Here is a 13,960-nt window from a genome sequence, read left to right as displayed (position 1 = left end):
CCTTAATTGTGCAATTGGATTGAATAGATAACCTTGTAATTGTTCTGATTCGATGTCTTAAATTGGCAGGAGATGAATTCGGTCCTTTAGAATATTCCAGAGGCGAGGACGAGCCGGGAATGATTGTCCTTGCAAGTTTGTAGCTAGAGTATGTCAAATGATGTCTCTCTGATTTGATTAAAGTATAACTTGATAATAAACCTATCAATGACAAAAAAAACATATTGGACGTCTATTGCCGTCAATGGGTTTTTTTAATATAAATTTTTCTAACTATCATCGCACATAGTCTGTGAAAATATACACACAGAAAATTTGAATATCCTGCAATTAAACTTCAAATTTGAATGTAATATATTATAGGAATATATATATATATATTACTGGCTCAATAAAACTTGGTTGGTTTTATCTGTTATTGTGGCATTCCTGGTCTTGGTTTTCTTCCTTTGGATGACCAACACGTTTAAAAAGCCCAAAAGTGGGAATACTAATGTGGTGCTGGTCTTATCTGGAGCGCTTTGCATGCGCTGAGACGATGACGCTGGTGTTGGCGGCGGTGATCCAGCCGCTCTCACCTCTGTTGCCCCTCCGCGGATGTGGAGGGCTTCACCACGGGGGGCAAAACCCCTTTTGACCCCTTGTCTTCTGCTGGCACATCGCTCAGCCTGAAAATGAAAAATGAAATGAAAAAAATGTGTCAAAAAATGGGGGAAAAGTTTATAAATCCAGAATGCTTGTCTCGCTGTACTTAATCTGCAGCTTTAAATGAAGTGGACACCCCGATTTTAAGTTTGGAAAATTTGTCCAAAAAAAAAGTTACATATTTCTTTATTTGCTATTTTATTATTCGTGTCCATTAAACAAAAATTCAAATAGATCACACGTCCATGGTAGTCAATGGCAGACTATTAGTTAAATATCACCCCAAATTTTTTTCAAAGTTTTGGGTTAAAAGTAGAAAAAAAATGACATTTGATATTCTATAATTTTTGAACTTTTAAAGGGCAGTAACACCCAATAAATGGCCTAAACAATTAGCATGCTACGGCTAATCGAAATTAGTCTTTTTTTTACCTGTGTCCTTCAGTGTACCTCAATACGGGCATTAAAAAGTGCGGGTGCGACATGGGCTTCTTTCCACAGATTTCCGAGAGAAGGTCCCTTCGGTTGATCTCTCGAAAGGGAAGATGTTTCAGCAAGGCCACTGAAAAAGAGGACGAAGTGAGAGCGACGGTGGGACGGTGGGCATCCGTCCGTCCAAAAGAGCCCCGCCCACCTTCGTTCAGATGCGTGTGGCCGCTCCCGTCCCATCTGTTGTTGTTGACCGACTCCACGGGAACAGCGGACTGCTCTTGGGGGACGTAGTAACGATTGGACGCCAGGAAGGGATTTCGCTCCCGTTGGCTGTCGTAGCCGTTGGCCAGAGACTGCCTCGCCCCCATCCCGTCCGACGCCAGGCGCTGGGAACTGGAAGAAAAAGATGCGGGCCACTTGGCGGAATAGCCCGAAACGCCTCTGTCGGCCGGCTTTTTACCTGTCCAAGGCGACGGGCAGCAGGCCTGAAAAAAAAAAGGGACGCATCACGTTTCAGCGCCATTGACAGTCAGATTGGCCGTCTAATCTAAGACACATTAAATTGCCACGACGCCAGCGAGCTCGTGTTTGGTTTTCCCTCGAGCGCCCTGTTCAATTCCATTAGAAAAGTACAAATACGTCCGAAAACGGAAAATGACATTGAATAAAAATACATATGGAACATTTGAAAAAATAATACAATAATAAAATGATTCATGCATATTCTGAACAGGCTTATCCTCACAAGGGTCGCGGAGGGTGCTGGAGCCAATCCTAGCCAACTACGGGTACCAGGCTCTGAATTGGGGACCAGCCAATCACAGGGCACAAAGAGACAAACAACCAATCATACCTAGGGGCAATTTAGCATACAATTAGCTTAGCACACATGCGCATGTTTTGGGGATGTAGGAGGAAGCCGGAGTACCCGGAGAAAACTAACGCAGGCCTGGAGAGTACATGCAAACTCCCCACATTGAGGACCGACCCGGGATCGAACCCTCGACCCCCAAACTGTGAAGCCGAGGGACTAAACCCTCCACCGCCGGGCCACCTTATTTAGATAAATATGAAAAATAAACCAAAACAATAAAAGAAAAGTAAAAAATAAATAGATAGTCCAAACACAGTAAAATCAATGTATATTTAAAAATAATAATAATAATCTAGGTGGCCCGGTGCTTGAGTGGTTAGCACGTTGGCCTTGGCCTCACAGTTCTGGGTTCAAATCCAGGTCGGTCCACCTGCGTGGAGTTTGCGTGGGTATCCTTTGGGTACTCTGGTTTCCTCCCACATTCCAAAAACATGCACGGTAGGCTGATTGGACACTCTAAATCAAGGGTGTCAGACTCGGGTTGGTTCGCGGGCCACGTTAACGTCAACTCCATTTCATGTGGGCCGGATCATTTTAGATATAATATTATGATATTTTTTTTTATAAATGGATTAAAAGAACTGGATTAAAAGCCCTGAATATTCATTTTTTCCCAAAATGATTTTTGAACGAAAAACACGGGAAAAAAATGATTAAAAAGTTACAATTATTGATTTAAAAGGGGGAAAATCAAGAAATTTAATATACATCTATACTCTTCATTTTAATTTGATCCTAAAACAGAAAGTCGGCACTCATGATTTACTTTCCCGGGCCACACAAAATGATGCGGCGGGCCAGATTTGGCCCCCGGGCCACCACTTTGACACCTGTGTTCTAAATGGCCCGTAAGTATGAGTGTGAGCATGAATGGTTGTTTGTCCACTTGTGCCCTGCGATTGGCTGGCCACCGATTCAACTGGGAAAGGCTCCAGCACCCCCCGCCACCCCAATGAGGATAAATGAATGAATGAATGAATGAATGAATGAAAAAATCTTACGAGAGGCACAATTCTGCTGCTGCGAGTGATGATGGTGATGGTGATGGTGATGATGGTGGTGGTGGTGCAGATGAGAATACTGGTCCTGATGCTGCGGGTCTTGATGCTGCTGGATCTGCTGCTGGTGCTGCTGCTGCAGCTGGCGATGGAAGAGGTTGTAGCGATGATGGCGGTAGTAACGCTGCTGCAGGTGAGGGTGGGGGTGCGTGTAGATCAGCTGGTGTTGCTCCAGCTGCTGCCGGTGGAGATGATGCAGCTGCTGCTGGGCCTTGGGGTACAACAGCCGCGGGGGCCGTTGAAGGAGGGCGCTCAAGTGCAGCAGCTTGGACGAGCAGCTCCAACGGGACCGTTCTTCCTCCGGCTCCGCCCCTGAGCACCCAAAGACCTCTCAACCAAGGTACAGGAGGGACGGTGCGCGGCCCCGACTGCGCCCCCACGCACCGCGCTGGGGCAACATGGTTGAAGCGGCCCTCTTCTTGCGCCGCGCGTCCGCCTCCGCCTCCGTCCCGCCGTCTTCCCGACACTCATCCTAAGACGCATGGGGTTCGAGTCTTTGGCCGGCCCCGACGTCCAATCGCGGGTGGTCTTTCTCGTTTGAAATTGCCCGCGGGATTGGACGTCGGCGCCAGTCAAGGAGTTGACAAATAGACATTTCCAAAAGCGTTGATGATGGAAAAAAATGAAGATTTAATGCTCTGTATTCTGATACTCATCTCGTTTCTTTTTTTTTTTTGTTCTCCTTTTTTTACTTTAGTGCTCGGATTCCTTCGTATGGTTTTAGTTAAACAAAAAAAGGGGAAAATTTGACTTTGTTTCTTGGAATCTTTTATTCATTACAAAAGCATTCTATTTATTTCATATTCTAAAAAACTATAACTACAATTTTTAATTAAAATATTGTATATATTGTATGACATTTTAATTTTAAATAGTTTTTTTCTCTTTGTTTAACATTTTATTGACATGGAAAAAAAAGATAGCAAGTTTAAAACTACATTTTAAGCGATTACAATATTACCTAGATTCTTTTGAATTTTTTTTTTTTAACTTTCTATTTATTTCATATTTAAAAACAAATAATTAAATTTTTTAATTAAAATATTTTATATATTGTATGACATTTTAATTTTAAAATAGTTTTTTTCTCTTTGTTTTACATTTTATTGACATGGAAAAAAAAGATAGCAAGTTTAAAACTACATTTTAAGCGATTACAATATTACCTAGATTCTTTTGAATTTTTTTTTTAACTTTCTATTTATTTCATATTTAAAAACAAATAATTAAATTTTTTAATTAAAATATTTTATATATTGTATGACATTTTTATTTTAAAATAGTTTTTTTCTCTTTGTTTTACATTTTATTGACATGGAAAAAAAAGATAGCAAGTTTAAAACTACATTTTAAGCGATTACAATATTATCTAGATTCTTTTGAAAAAATAAAAAAAACATTCTATTTATTTCATATTTAAAAAAAGAATAATTATTTTTTTTTAAATTCAAATATTTTATATATTGTATGACATTTTAATTTTAAAATATGTTTTTTCTCTTTGTTTTACATTTTATTGAAATGGAAAAAAATATATCATATTTATATTCTTTTGTAAAAAAATAAATAAAAAAAAAAACGAACTATTTAATTTGAATGTTTCCGTTCACATTACCTCAAAGCCTTCCCAGAGGGTGACGTGACTGATCCCGTCATTCACCGGTCTCCTCGCTGGGACGATGCTTTTTCTTTCTGGAATATTCACCTTGACAGAAAAAAAAGAACATTAATGAAAATGTATTTCTTCAGATGATCCTTCAATATGTTCCACCTGCCAATTTCTCTTGTGTTGTCTCAGCGGCCTTTCTTGGGTCTCCCTTTCTGTCGGGAAATCGGGCTCCTGAAAACAGACATTTTTCACCTTTTGATACTTGGAAAAAATAGTCCAAAACATTTTGGTCTTACGATATTTTGAATGGTGCTTTGGATCCCCTCGGGTCGGATCCTTCCTTTGAGCTGGTTTCTTTCTTTGCGAGTCATCTTCTTCTTATTCTTGACCACAGATTGCTTGTGAGGAGAGAAGGGACGCCAATTCAAATGTTTTTTACCGTCAGAATTTGACAAGAAAATGGCCATGTCTTTGAAAATGGTACCTCCTCATCCACGCCTTGCTGGAGCATATGGAGCGGCGGTCCGTCAGAATCCGAACTATTGGAGCCGCTGGTTCTGCAAAAGTCCAGAAAGTCACATTGATGACGTCCAATCTCTTTCAAATCGGCAGTGTCGTCTTATCAAAATGTGGAAACGACGCAAAATGCCGTAAAATAAATATGCTGATTGTTTTACAACTTTGTAAAAAAAGGCTTCATATTGAGATCAACCTGCAGATTTTTCCGGATGCTAACATTGTAAGCGTAGCATTGTAGCATTGCATTTACCCCGATTCCAAATCGTAGACAGAGAAGTCGTTGTCCAATTCTCTGCCAAGTTCTCGGACTTCCTCTCGCAAGAGAGCCGCTACTTCTTTAAGACAATAAGTCACCTGAAATCACACGATGAAAGAGTTAGCCAATGCATCGTGTCAATTTAGGAGCCATGTTTGGGATTCACTCACCTTCATGGGATCCGGATCGCAAAAGTCGAGTAATGTGTCGCAAAATTGGAAACCCAAAGATTTAAGATCTTGCGTGCTGAAATGAGTTCCCTTTTTACCAGCTGATAAAAAAACATACATAAGAACAAATCAAACTCGTTCATTGTTAGCAATGGCAGCTGTGGAATAGCAGTTTTCAAATAGAGCGTTACTGATGGCGAAAGGTGTCCACTTTTCCATTTAAAAAAAAATTGGCACTCAAAAAACATCTAAAATCATGTCTCAAGCTTTTAACTGGAGTTTTCCCACATCCACCCACTTTTTTCCCTTTTCCACCTAAGAAATTGGGATGCTGTGAATAAAAACATCAAAAAAATTGGGCTGTTAGGATTAAAAAAACAATTTCAAATCCAGGCTTTAGCAAAATTAAGGTGTTTTTTTCAAAATCTTCACTGCATGTTTTTTCCTTTATCCACCTACCGTATTTTCACGACTATAGGGCGCACATAAAAGTCTTAAATTTTCTCCAAAATAGACAGGGCGCCTTATAATCCAGTGCGCTTTATATACGGACCAATACTAAAATTGTTATCACGATAAAATAAATAAATCAGTCGATAGGGTACATCCTCTACAGCTCTCACAACTACGGCAAGCAGCCCCCGACTCTACTATTTTCCCGTAGAAAAAGTACTGCGCAGTGACTGCTGGGATATGTAGTAGTTCTTTTGTCAATACACCCAATGGATTGTGGCCTGTATACATCGACATCAACACAGCTTTACGAAGCATGGAAAGCAGCGTTGGAATAGTTACGCTAGCTACTATTTGCGAATGGATTGTGGCCGCCTGGACGAACGTATAAAACTCAGTATTTTCGATGACTCATTTGGACAATTGTTCAATTCGGACACAGAAAATGAGGACTTTGATGGATTACAACCAAACTCAGTTTTGCTTCCGTTGCCTTTTTAAAAACGTGTTTTTAGCATGAGGGTGTAGCGTGTATGATTAAGATGGTGTATGTTTTGCCATGCCTGGCTGCATCTCTAAAAACGGTGCGTCCTTTGTGTGTGTAAAATACAAAAATAGCACTCATTATTGACAATGCAGCTAAAAATACGATGCACCGTATAGTCGTGAAAATACGGTACTTTTCCACCTAAAATAAGGGTACATGCAAAAAAACCACGTTTTTACGCCTAAATGAGTAAATGGTTAGGGTTAACATTTTTTTCTGACGTCTTCACTGCATGTTTTTGCTCTTCATCCAACACTCCAGTATTCCCATTTCCACCTAAGAAATCAAAACACTGAAAAAAATTCAGGAAAATCGTGTTTTTTGCAGCAGATTAGCAGCCATTAAGATCATGAAAATGTCCACATCAATCAATACATAAAAAAAGATGTCAACCAACCAAGTGTGGAACCTCCAAAAGTGGTCTCCATAGTGTAGCTGTTTTTGATGCCGAGCCTCCACATGGCCACCCGCCCTGTTCCCTCTTTACTTTTCTGCACTTGGAATTTACAGCTCCTGAAGGCAAACTAGCGATCCGGCATTGAGTTATACGTGGCATCCGATCAAAAAAAAAGATTTGGAGATGAACATTACCATGTTTTTGATATTCTTGCTAAGCATGAGAGGGAAAACGCGCTCGAGAAGTTTGGGCGCATCGTCGTCACGGTTGTTGCAGCCGTACATGAAGACGTTGTGTTTGCGGTTGTGGCCGTGGAAGTCGCAGTAGAGGACCACGTCGTTCTGCTTCATTAGCCTGCGGGGGATAGACGTGACTAAAGGTTGCTTTGGCATTACGATTAAAAGCTGGCGCGCTCACTTTTCCACCATGTTGCGAGTATGCCAGACGCAAGGGAAGGACTCCCGCAGCGAGGTCTTGTAATTCCTGTTCAGGTCTCTACCTGCCAGGGAGCAGCGGTAATTGCCCACCACCACGCCGTCGGGGTTCAGCATAGGCACCACCTGAAAGATTGTGTCAAAGAAAAAAAAATGTCCTTTCCCATTTCCAACCGAAACAATCTTCCAGAAGCTTCGGGAAACTACGAAGCTCTATGAAGACTGTGATTTGGAGAATCCGAATTAAGTTACCGTATTTACTCGCATTTAAGCCACAGCCTTAAAATTGCCTTAATATCGTTGAATTTGACAATTTCTCGCGTATAAGCCACCCCCTGATTCACAATTTTCACCTCCATATTCATGGTCTTAATGGGGTACAAATGTGTTACTTTGAAGGGAAAATCTTGAGAAAATCATCACACGTGGTATTTCTGAGATACTGTATGGATTAAAAGCACATTTTTAGGCTCAATATCATAAAGAATTCATTCATGGTTGTTTTCTTTCTGCAAAACAAAACATAACCAACATATAGTAAATCTTACTTATCCGATATCTACTGGTGAAAACGAGTATAGCAAGTCTTGTGCACATACATCATTTTTTTGAGTTACAAATATGCCATACATGCGAGAAAATACGGTCTCCTCTTTTCTACTTCTACATTGCACTTCCTTATCCACCCTCATTTTCCCTTTTCCACCCAAGAAATCTTCCCAGTGCGCCTTCTCACCTTGAAAACAAACGTGTCTCGCAGCAGTTGTGCATCATCTGAGTCCCCCAACAAGAAGTCCAAGAAGCCTTCCATCAACCATGACGCGTTGGTTTCTCCCGGGTGCACCCGGGCCGTCACCACCACGGCCCTCTTGGTTTTGCCGTCCTCTTCTTTATCGTTAGCCCGCGACGTGACCGTCAGCACGTAGACGGCGTTACCGGCCAGACTGTGGCACAGCACCCGGACCGTGCAGTAGGACACCACCGCCGGGTTGGAGGAAATGTGCCTGAGATAGCTCTGCAAGTGCGAATAGGTGTACGGGTAACAATGGGCCAGGTAGCAAGTGTCCGATTCGTAGGGGAACTGGAGAGTCCACGTAAGGGAGTACAAAGGCCTGGAGTCCGAATCCCTTGGATTCTGCAATGAAACGGACAAGATAAGTGAGATACAGTCATGGACCCAATTAGTGGAATTCTTCCACAAAATAGACCCTTTCTTCCAGAATGCAATTAGTGTATTTTTCGGACTATGAGTTGCATTTTGCGACGCGATGAATGTCAACAGGGCCCTAGCTTATTCATATTTTTACACACATTTAATGATAGAATATTGTCAAAAGTACTTGGAAAAATAAACTCTTAAAACTGTACAAAAAATACGTACAACGTAGTTAAAAAAATAGAGCCTTGTATTGAGAGTATTGGTGTTGTACCAATTCCCAACGCAACATGTGCAGTCTTCCCTCGATTATCGCGACTTCACTTATTGCAAATTAACTTCTTCATGATTTTTTACTGCTGTTACTATTTTTTTTACATTGGTACCTCTACATACGAGCAGCCCGAGATACGAGGAAATTTTTGAGCAAATAATTATCTCTAGATACGAGAAAAATTTTGAGATGCGAGAAAGCCAGGTGGCCAAGACATGAGAGGCTGTTTATCATTGTAGCGCACTGTCTTTTTTGCTGCATCTCTTTCGTGTATAACAGATATCTACGAGCACTGGGAGGAGCTTGCATTTGGAGATGTTGCTGGAACTCAGTAGCGAGGAGTAGGTGGAAGAGGGAGGGCGCCTGGCTACAAAGGATATCAAAGACATGCTAGCGAAGTGGCAAGAGTTTTCTGATTTTGTAGAAAAGAGGCACCCTGACAAGCTGGCAAGTGGTCGCACGTTAACGTATTGTGAGGACATTTGTGCACGCCATTTTCGAAATATTTTGAAGGGAAGGCAAAAACAAACAACTCTTGATGCGTTTGTTTTAAAAACTCCCGCTGAACGTCCGGGTGGAGTCAACCCGGAGAACAAAGGTAAAAAAAAAAATTAACCAAATTTTCCTGGGAAAAACTATAACGCCACGGTCATGAAATTAAATGGAAAACGTCCTTCCGTAATGTCACTCACTCTTTTTGTGTTTTTTTTAATTTTTTTATTTATTTTACAAAAAAAGGACTCCAGGTTTAGCGAAATCCAGTAATTCAGTAAAGTACACCGTGAGGCGATGGGTTAAAAGGGCCGACCTGACTGCGGTAGTACGTGATGTTGAAGCCGGTCCGCGTCCAGCCGACGGCCGTCTCCTCGGCGGCTCTCTCGGAATAGAGGAGAGGTTTCATACCCTGCGTGTAGAGGCTGCGCCGCTTCATCAAATTGATGATGGTGAGGCGGTAGCTGACCTTGGCTTTCATGTTGCGCACGCGGAAGTAAAACCACTGCGTGTGCTTGCTGGTGTACATGTCGGTGCGCAGGGTGAGTTCGTATTCGTAGGGGCCGCTGCGGAAGCGGGAAAAAGGTCGGCGGAGGAAGCCGGGCGGGCGGCGGTGGCGGTGGCAAAGGAGGGGGAGGCTTACTTACACTTGCACGGCCTTCTGGAGGTTTCCGCTCTCGAATCGGGATTCGAACTCCAGAGAGTGGTCGTTCTGGTTGCCGTCGTTGGGGGACGACAAAGTTCGCGAGCCTCCGACACGAGAGCAGGTGAAGTAGGGACACTTGTTGCCTTCGAAACCAGGAAAAGGGAGAAGACTTATTGCTTGCTGGTGACGGCGACAGATCGCAAAGAGTTGAATGGTGACGTTGGAGAGGATAAAATAGTCAAACAGAGAATAAAAATATATATTTTTAAAAGTCTCTGCACCCCCTGCAACCCTAGTGAAAATAAAAGTGGTTCAGAAAATGAGATTAGAAAAAAGTCTCTGGTATGAATTCAGTTTTTTCCTAATCCAAAATTGATTTTTTTCTCCACATCACCCAATATTTTCCCTTTTCCACCTTTTAGAGCTGGTTACCAAAACAAACAATAAAGCTCTAAAAGCAAAATATCTGACACTCTTTTTTTTTTTCAAATTGAAAACTTTTGTTTTTTTTTTCTCCCTCATCCAACATCCTGTTTTCCCATTTCCACCTATGAAATCATGACAAGAGAACAGAGGTTAATAATAATAAGGCACTAAGAACAATTCTCTGGCACAAACTAAAATATTATTTTTTCTCATTCAAAAATGTCCCCACCTCATCCAACCTCCCGTTTTCCCTTTTCCACCTATAGATTCAGGACAGCAAAACAAAAACTGTAAACAAAGGTCTAAAAGTAAGTCTTAGGGACTACTTTAAGTTGGTACACGGTTGATTGGTCGCCGGTCTTTTGGTCCCCCAGAAGGTAAGTGATAATTACCATTTAAATCGTTGCTCAAATTCCCTAAATACAAACTGCGAATTACTATTTAGTCATACTTAATGCCCTAGTAATTGTTAGGCTAAAGAAAAGCTCAAAATTTCCCGGACTTTTATTGTTTTTTGTTGGAGAACTTGTTAAGACCCTGACGGACGTAGCTTCTTAAAGGGACAGCAACGCATGTACATCCAAACTCTTATACACTCACACGTCGGCTCAGTGAAACTGCTCATGGCCATTGTTGGCTTTGATTGATGCGTAGACCGTGTTGTTTTAACTTTGTTTTGTCGCCGGTCTTTTGGTCGCCGGTCTTTTGGTCGCCCGTTGTCGCGGTCGGGGCGACCAAAAGACCGCGACCAAAAGACCGGCGACCAAAAGACGGCGACCAAAAGAACGGCGACCGCACACGCTTTAAGTTACCTTGCGCAATGCAGTAGACAACTTGCGTCGTCTGTTCCGTTCCGGTCTCCTCAGATGACGCTGCTGGTGTCCTCTCATGGCCGGTCGGGTGGTAGAACGCTTCCGGTTTGGGAGGTTCCCACTCTACGATAAGAATCTCACGGGTATTAAAACGAGTCGAAGGTCCGCAGTACCCGAAGGGCAGCGTTACCAATATGTTGGATGGCGTTACTGACGACCTCGCACTCGACCGGCCATCGCGGACCGGAGATGGACGGGAACTGGACCAAATCCAGAGGCGCCCGGAGACTCAGCACCGGCCGGTTGCCGTCAAATTCCACCCGTAGCTGTCTGGTTCGCAGGGTCTGACTAATGGACACTAGAGAATGGCACGCAAAGCCATGAATGCGCGCGTTTCGAAGCCAGGGACGGTGGGGAAAAGTCGCTTACGCTGGCGTTTCTCAGCGAGGTCATCTTTGTCCTCCTCTTTGTTGGACTCGTTGGTGTCCGATTTGTCCAGTTGGTACGTGTGCCACCAATTCCGGATCACGGGACCCGCCATGGTTGCTGTTTTTTCTTCCTAAGCGAGAAAAAATATATCAAACAATTCCAAGCACGTGGAAATCAGTGTTGAAGCAATGGACTCTTAGTAAATATTCATCATACCCCTTGATTATTTTTCTTTTCTTTTTTATTTGGACTGACTTTCAGCAAAACGGTCAATCTATATAATGGATTTAATTGATAACGTTTTTATTATTCATTTTGTTGTGTTCTGTTTTGTTATATTTTTGGGTATAAAGATAGAGAGCAATAGAAAAAAAATTGAAATACATTTTTCATTTTTAAAATTTACCTTAATTACAAAACATTGAATTATAGCGGCAGGGCACATGTGTTAAAGTGGCGGCCCGGGGGCCAAATCTGGCCTACCGCATCATTTTGTGTGGCCCGGCAAAGTAAATCATGAGTGCCAACTTTCTGTTTTAGGATCAAATTAAAATGAAGAGTATAGATGTATATTAAATTTCCTGATTTCCCCCTTTTTAAATCAATAATTGTAATCTTTTAATCTTTTTTTTGTATTTTTAGTTCAAAAATCATTTTGTAAAATCTAAAAATATATGAAAAAACTAAAATAAACATTGTTTTAGACCTATAAAACACTGAATATTCAGGGCTTTTAATCCGGTTCTTTTAATCCATTTATATTTTTTTAAAAATCTAAATATTTTATCTAAAATGGTCCGGCCCACGTGAAATCAAGTTGACGTTAAAGTGGCCCGCAAACCGTCTGAAAAAAAAGTAAACAAATATATATATATTTTAAAAAAATACACTGATTCAAACATGGACTAATATGAAAATGAAAGGGCCCAAAATCAATATATAAAGTGACCCAAAATCAACAGAAATTGCCGCAACAGAATTAAATTAACACAGAAAAGACCCACAATGAAGAGGAAGGGCTCATAAATTGGCCCAAAAATCAACAACAAGTGACCCACAATCAACAGGAAGTGACGCAAAACTGCCTTCAAAATCAATACAAAGTAAGTTTGGGGTGTCCTAAAGGAATGTGACTATAAATCAAGAGGAAATGACCCACAATGAACAGGAAGTGACCCAAAATTGCCTTCAAAATCAATACAAAGTAAGTTTGGGGTGTCCTAAAGGAATGTGACTATAAATCAACAGGAAATGACCCACAATGAACAGGAAGTGAGCCAGAATCCCCCCTCAAAATGAAATGAACAAGAAGTATGTAATCAATGCGAGCGAGTATAAAGACATTATACTAGTTCTTTTGGCACTTACTAAAAGTTGGAGCAGATGTCATCCCCATGATGCTCACAGAACATTCGTGGCATTATTTGCATGATATTCGGGCTCGGCTACTGTTCGTTATCTTCAACTTCAACTCATTTCTTCCTATTTTGTCGTCTTTCTCTTCTCTGAATGAGAAACATTCAGTCAGTAGCAGAAGTAATTAGCTTAGCCGAAATTAAAAACAGCCGTGGAATGTGGTTGATATATTTAAAATGCAAAAAGCACATGCCTGTGCACAGAGCTACACAAGCAATGATGTAGAAATGATGTCACACTATTTCTATTTTGTAAATATCAATATTTCAAAGGATGTCCTTAAATTGTCCAATCGCATCGCACTGATGTCATTCTCCGTGCTGCTTGAATTGAAGACGTTCATTTCTACTCAAACACAAACTACAACTGCAATCATCAGCATTGTGTTGAATGACTTTTTCTTGTTCTAATTTAACTCGGGGTTAATTTCGGAAAAGCAGAATTTTGAGTTCCTGCACGGCTAATTATAAACGAACGGTTGAAAAACTCGCAAATGAAGTAACATCGTCGTTTTCAGACTCTGCAACTGTAAAATGAAACATATAAGATCATTTTGATTTTGTTTTAAAGACTTACCACGCTTATTGATGTATTTCAGTGAAAATATACGCTTATTGATGTATTTCAGTGAAATACAATGTTCACAGAGCCACGGGCTGTTGCCTAGTAACCGATAGACTGAGAAAACTCGCGAGATTACTGTAGCTTCGTTGCTAGCGTGCTAGTTTCCTTGCTAGCTACATAGCATCGTCTACATTTTTCAAGTAGTATTTGGTTAGCTAGTTCAAACAAACTCGAATCTATTATTTAGAATGATTTGGTCAAAATTCCTTGGAAGAATAAATAACTACATAGCCAAAGTATTAATTACAAATACATTCAGAAAGAAATATATAATCCTAATTTTATAATATA

At 41.1% G+C, this 13,960-nt stretch overlaps 1 protein-coding gene across 5 annotated transcripts; it reads right to left on the bottom strand.

Annotated features, from left to right (window-relative positions):
- Positions 1-235: 235 nt before the first annotated feature.
- Positions 236-13,776, bottom strand: agbl2 (AGBL carboxypeptidase 2). Of its 5 annotated transcripts, none has more exons than XM_077597293.1 (23): positions 13,622-13,776; positions 12,998-13,134; positions 11,630-11,755; positions 11,391-11,558; positions 11,201-11,323; positions 9,964-10,105; positions 9,633-9,882; positions 8,131-8,529; positions 7,378-7,520; positions 7,155-7,314; positions 6,961-7,087; positions 5,564-5,664; positions 5,388-5,491; positions 5,103-5,175; positions 4,915-5,016; positions 4,781-4,870; positions 4,625-4,714; positions 3,394-3,481; positions 2,953-3,321; positions 1,538-1,562; positions 1,280-1,470; positions 1,078-1,207; positions 236-668 (listed from the first exon to the last, which is right to left on the bottom strand). In XM_077597293.1, the coding sequence occupies exons 2-23, from the start codon at positions 13,023-13,025 to the stop codon at positions 575-577; spliced, it is 3,123 nt and encodes a 1,040-aa protein (XP_077453419.1). In that variant the 5' UTR covers positions 13,026-13,134; positions 13,622-13,776; the 3' UTR covers positions 236-574. The 5 variants fall into 5 exon arrangements, with proteins under 5 accessions (XP_077453419.1, XP_077453421.1, XP_077453422.1 ...); XM_077597295.1 differs by having other exon boundaries at positions 1,096-1,207; XM_077597296.1 differs by having other exon boundaries at positions 4,781-4,849.
- Between the last annotated feature and the right edge of the window lie 184 nt (positions 13,777-13,960).

The sequence above is a fragment of the Stigmatopora argus genome, chromosome 3 (genome assembly GCF_051989625.1).
Source record: "Stigmatopora argus isolate UIUO_Sarg chromosome 3, RoL_Sarg_1.0, whole genome shotgun sequence".
Lineage (NCBI taxonomy): Eukaryota > Metazoa > Chordata > Actinopteri > Syngnathiformes > Syngnathidae > Stigmatopora > Stigmatopora argus.
Note: the sequence above shows the minus strand (reverse complement) of the source record. Positions and strands in the feature narration are given on the sequence as shown.

Coding starts and splice junctions, on each gene's coding strand:
- agbl2 (XM_077597293.1), bottom strand. CDS start 13,025: ATGGGGATGACATCTGCTCCAACTTTTA. Junction 7,315..7,377: donor ACTCGCAACATGGTGGAAAA/GTGAGCGCGCCA, acceptor TATCCCCCGCAG/GCTAATGAAGCAGAACGACG. Junction 669..1,077: donor AGGTACACTGAAGGACACAG/GTAAAAAAAAGA, acceptor TTTCATTTTCAG/GCTGAGCGATGTGCCAGCAG.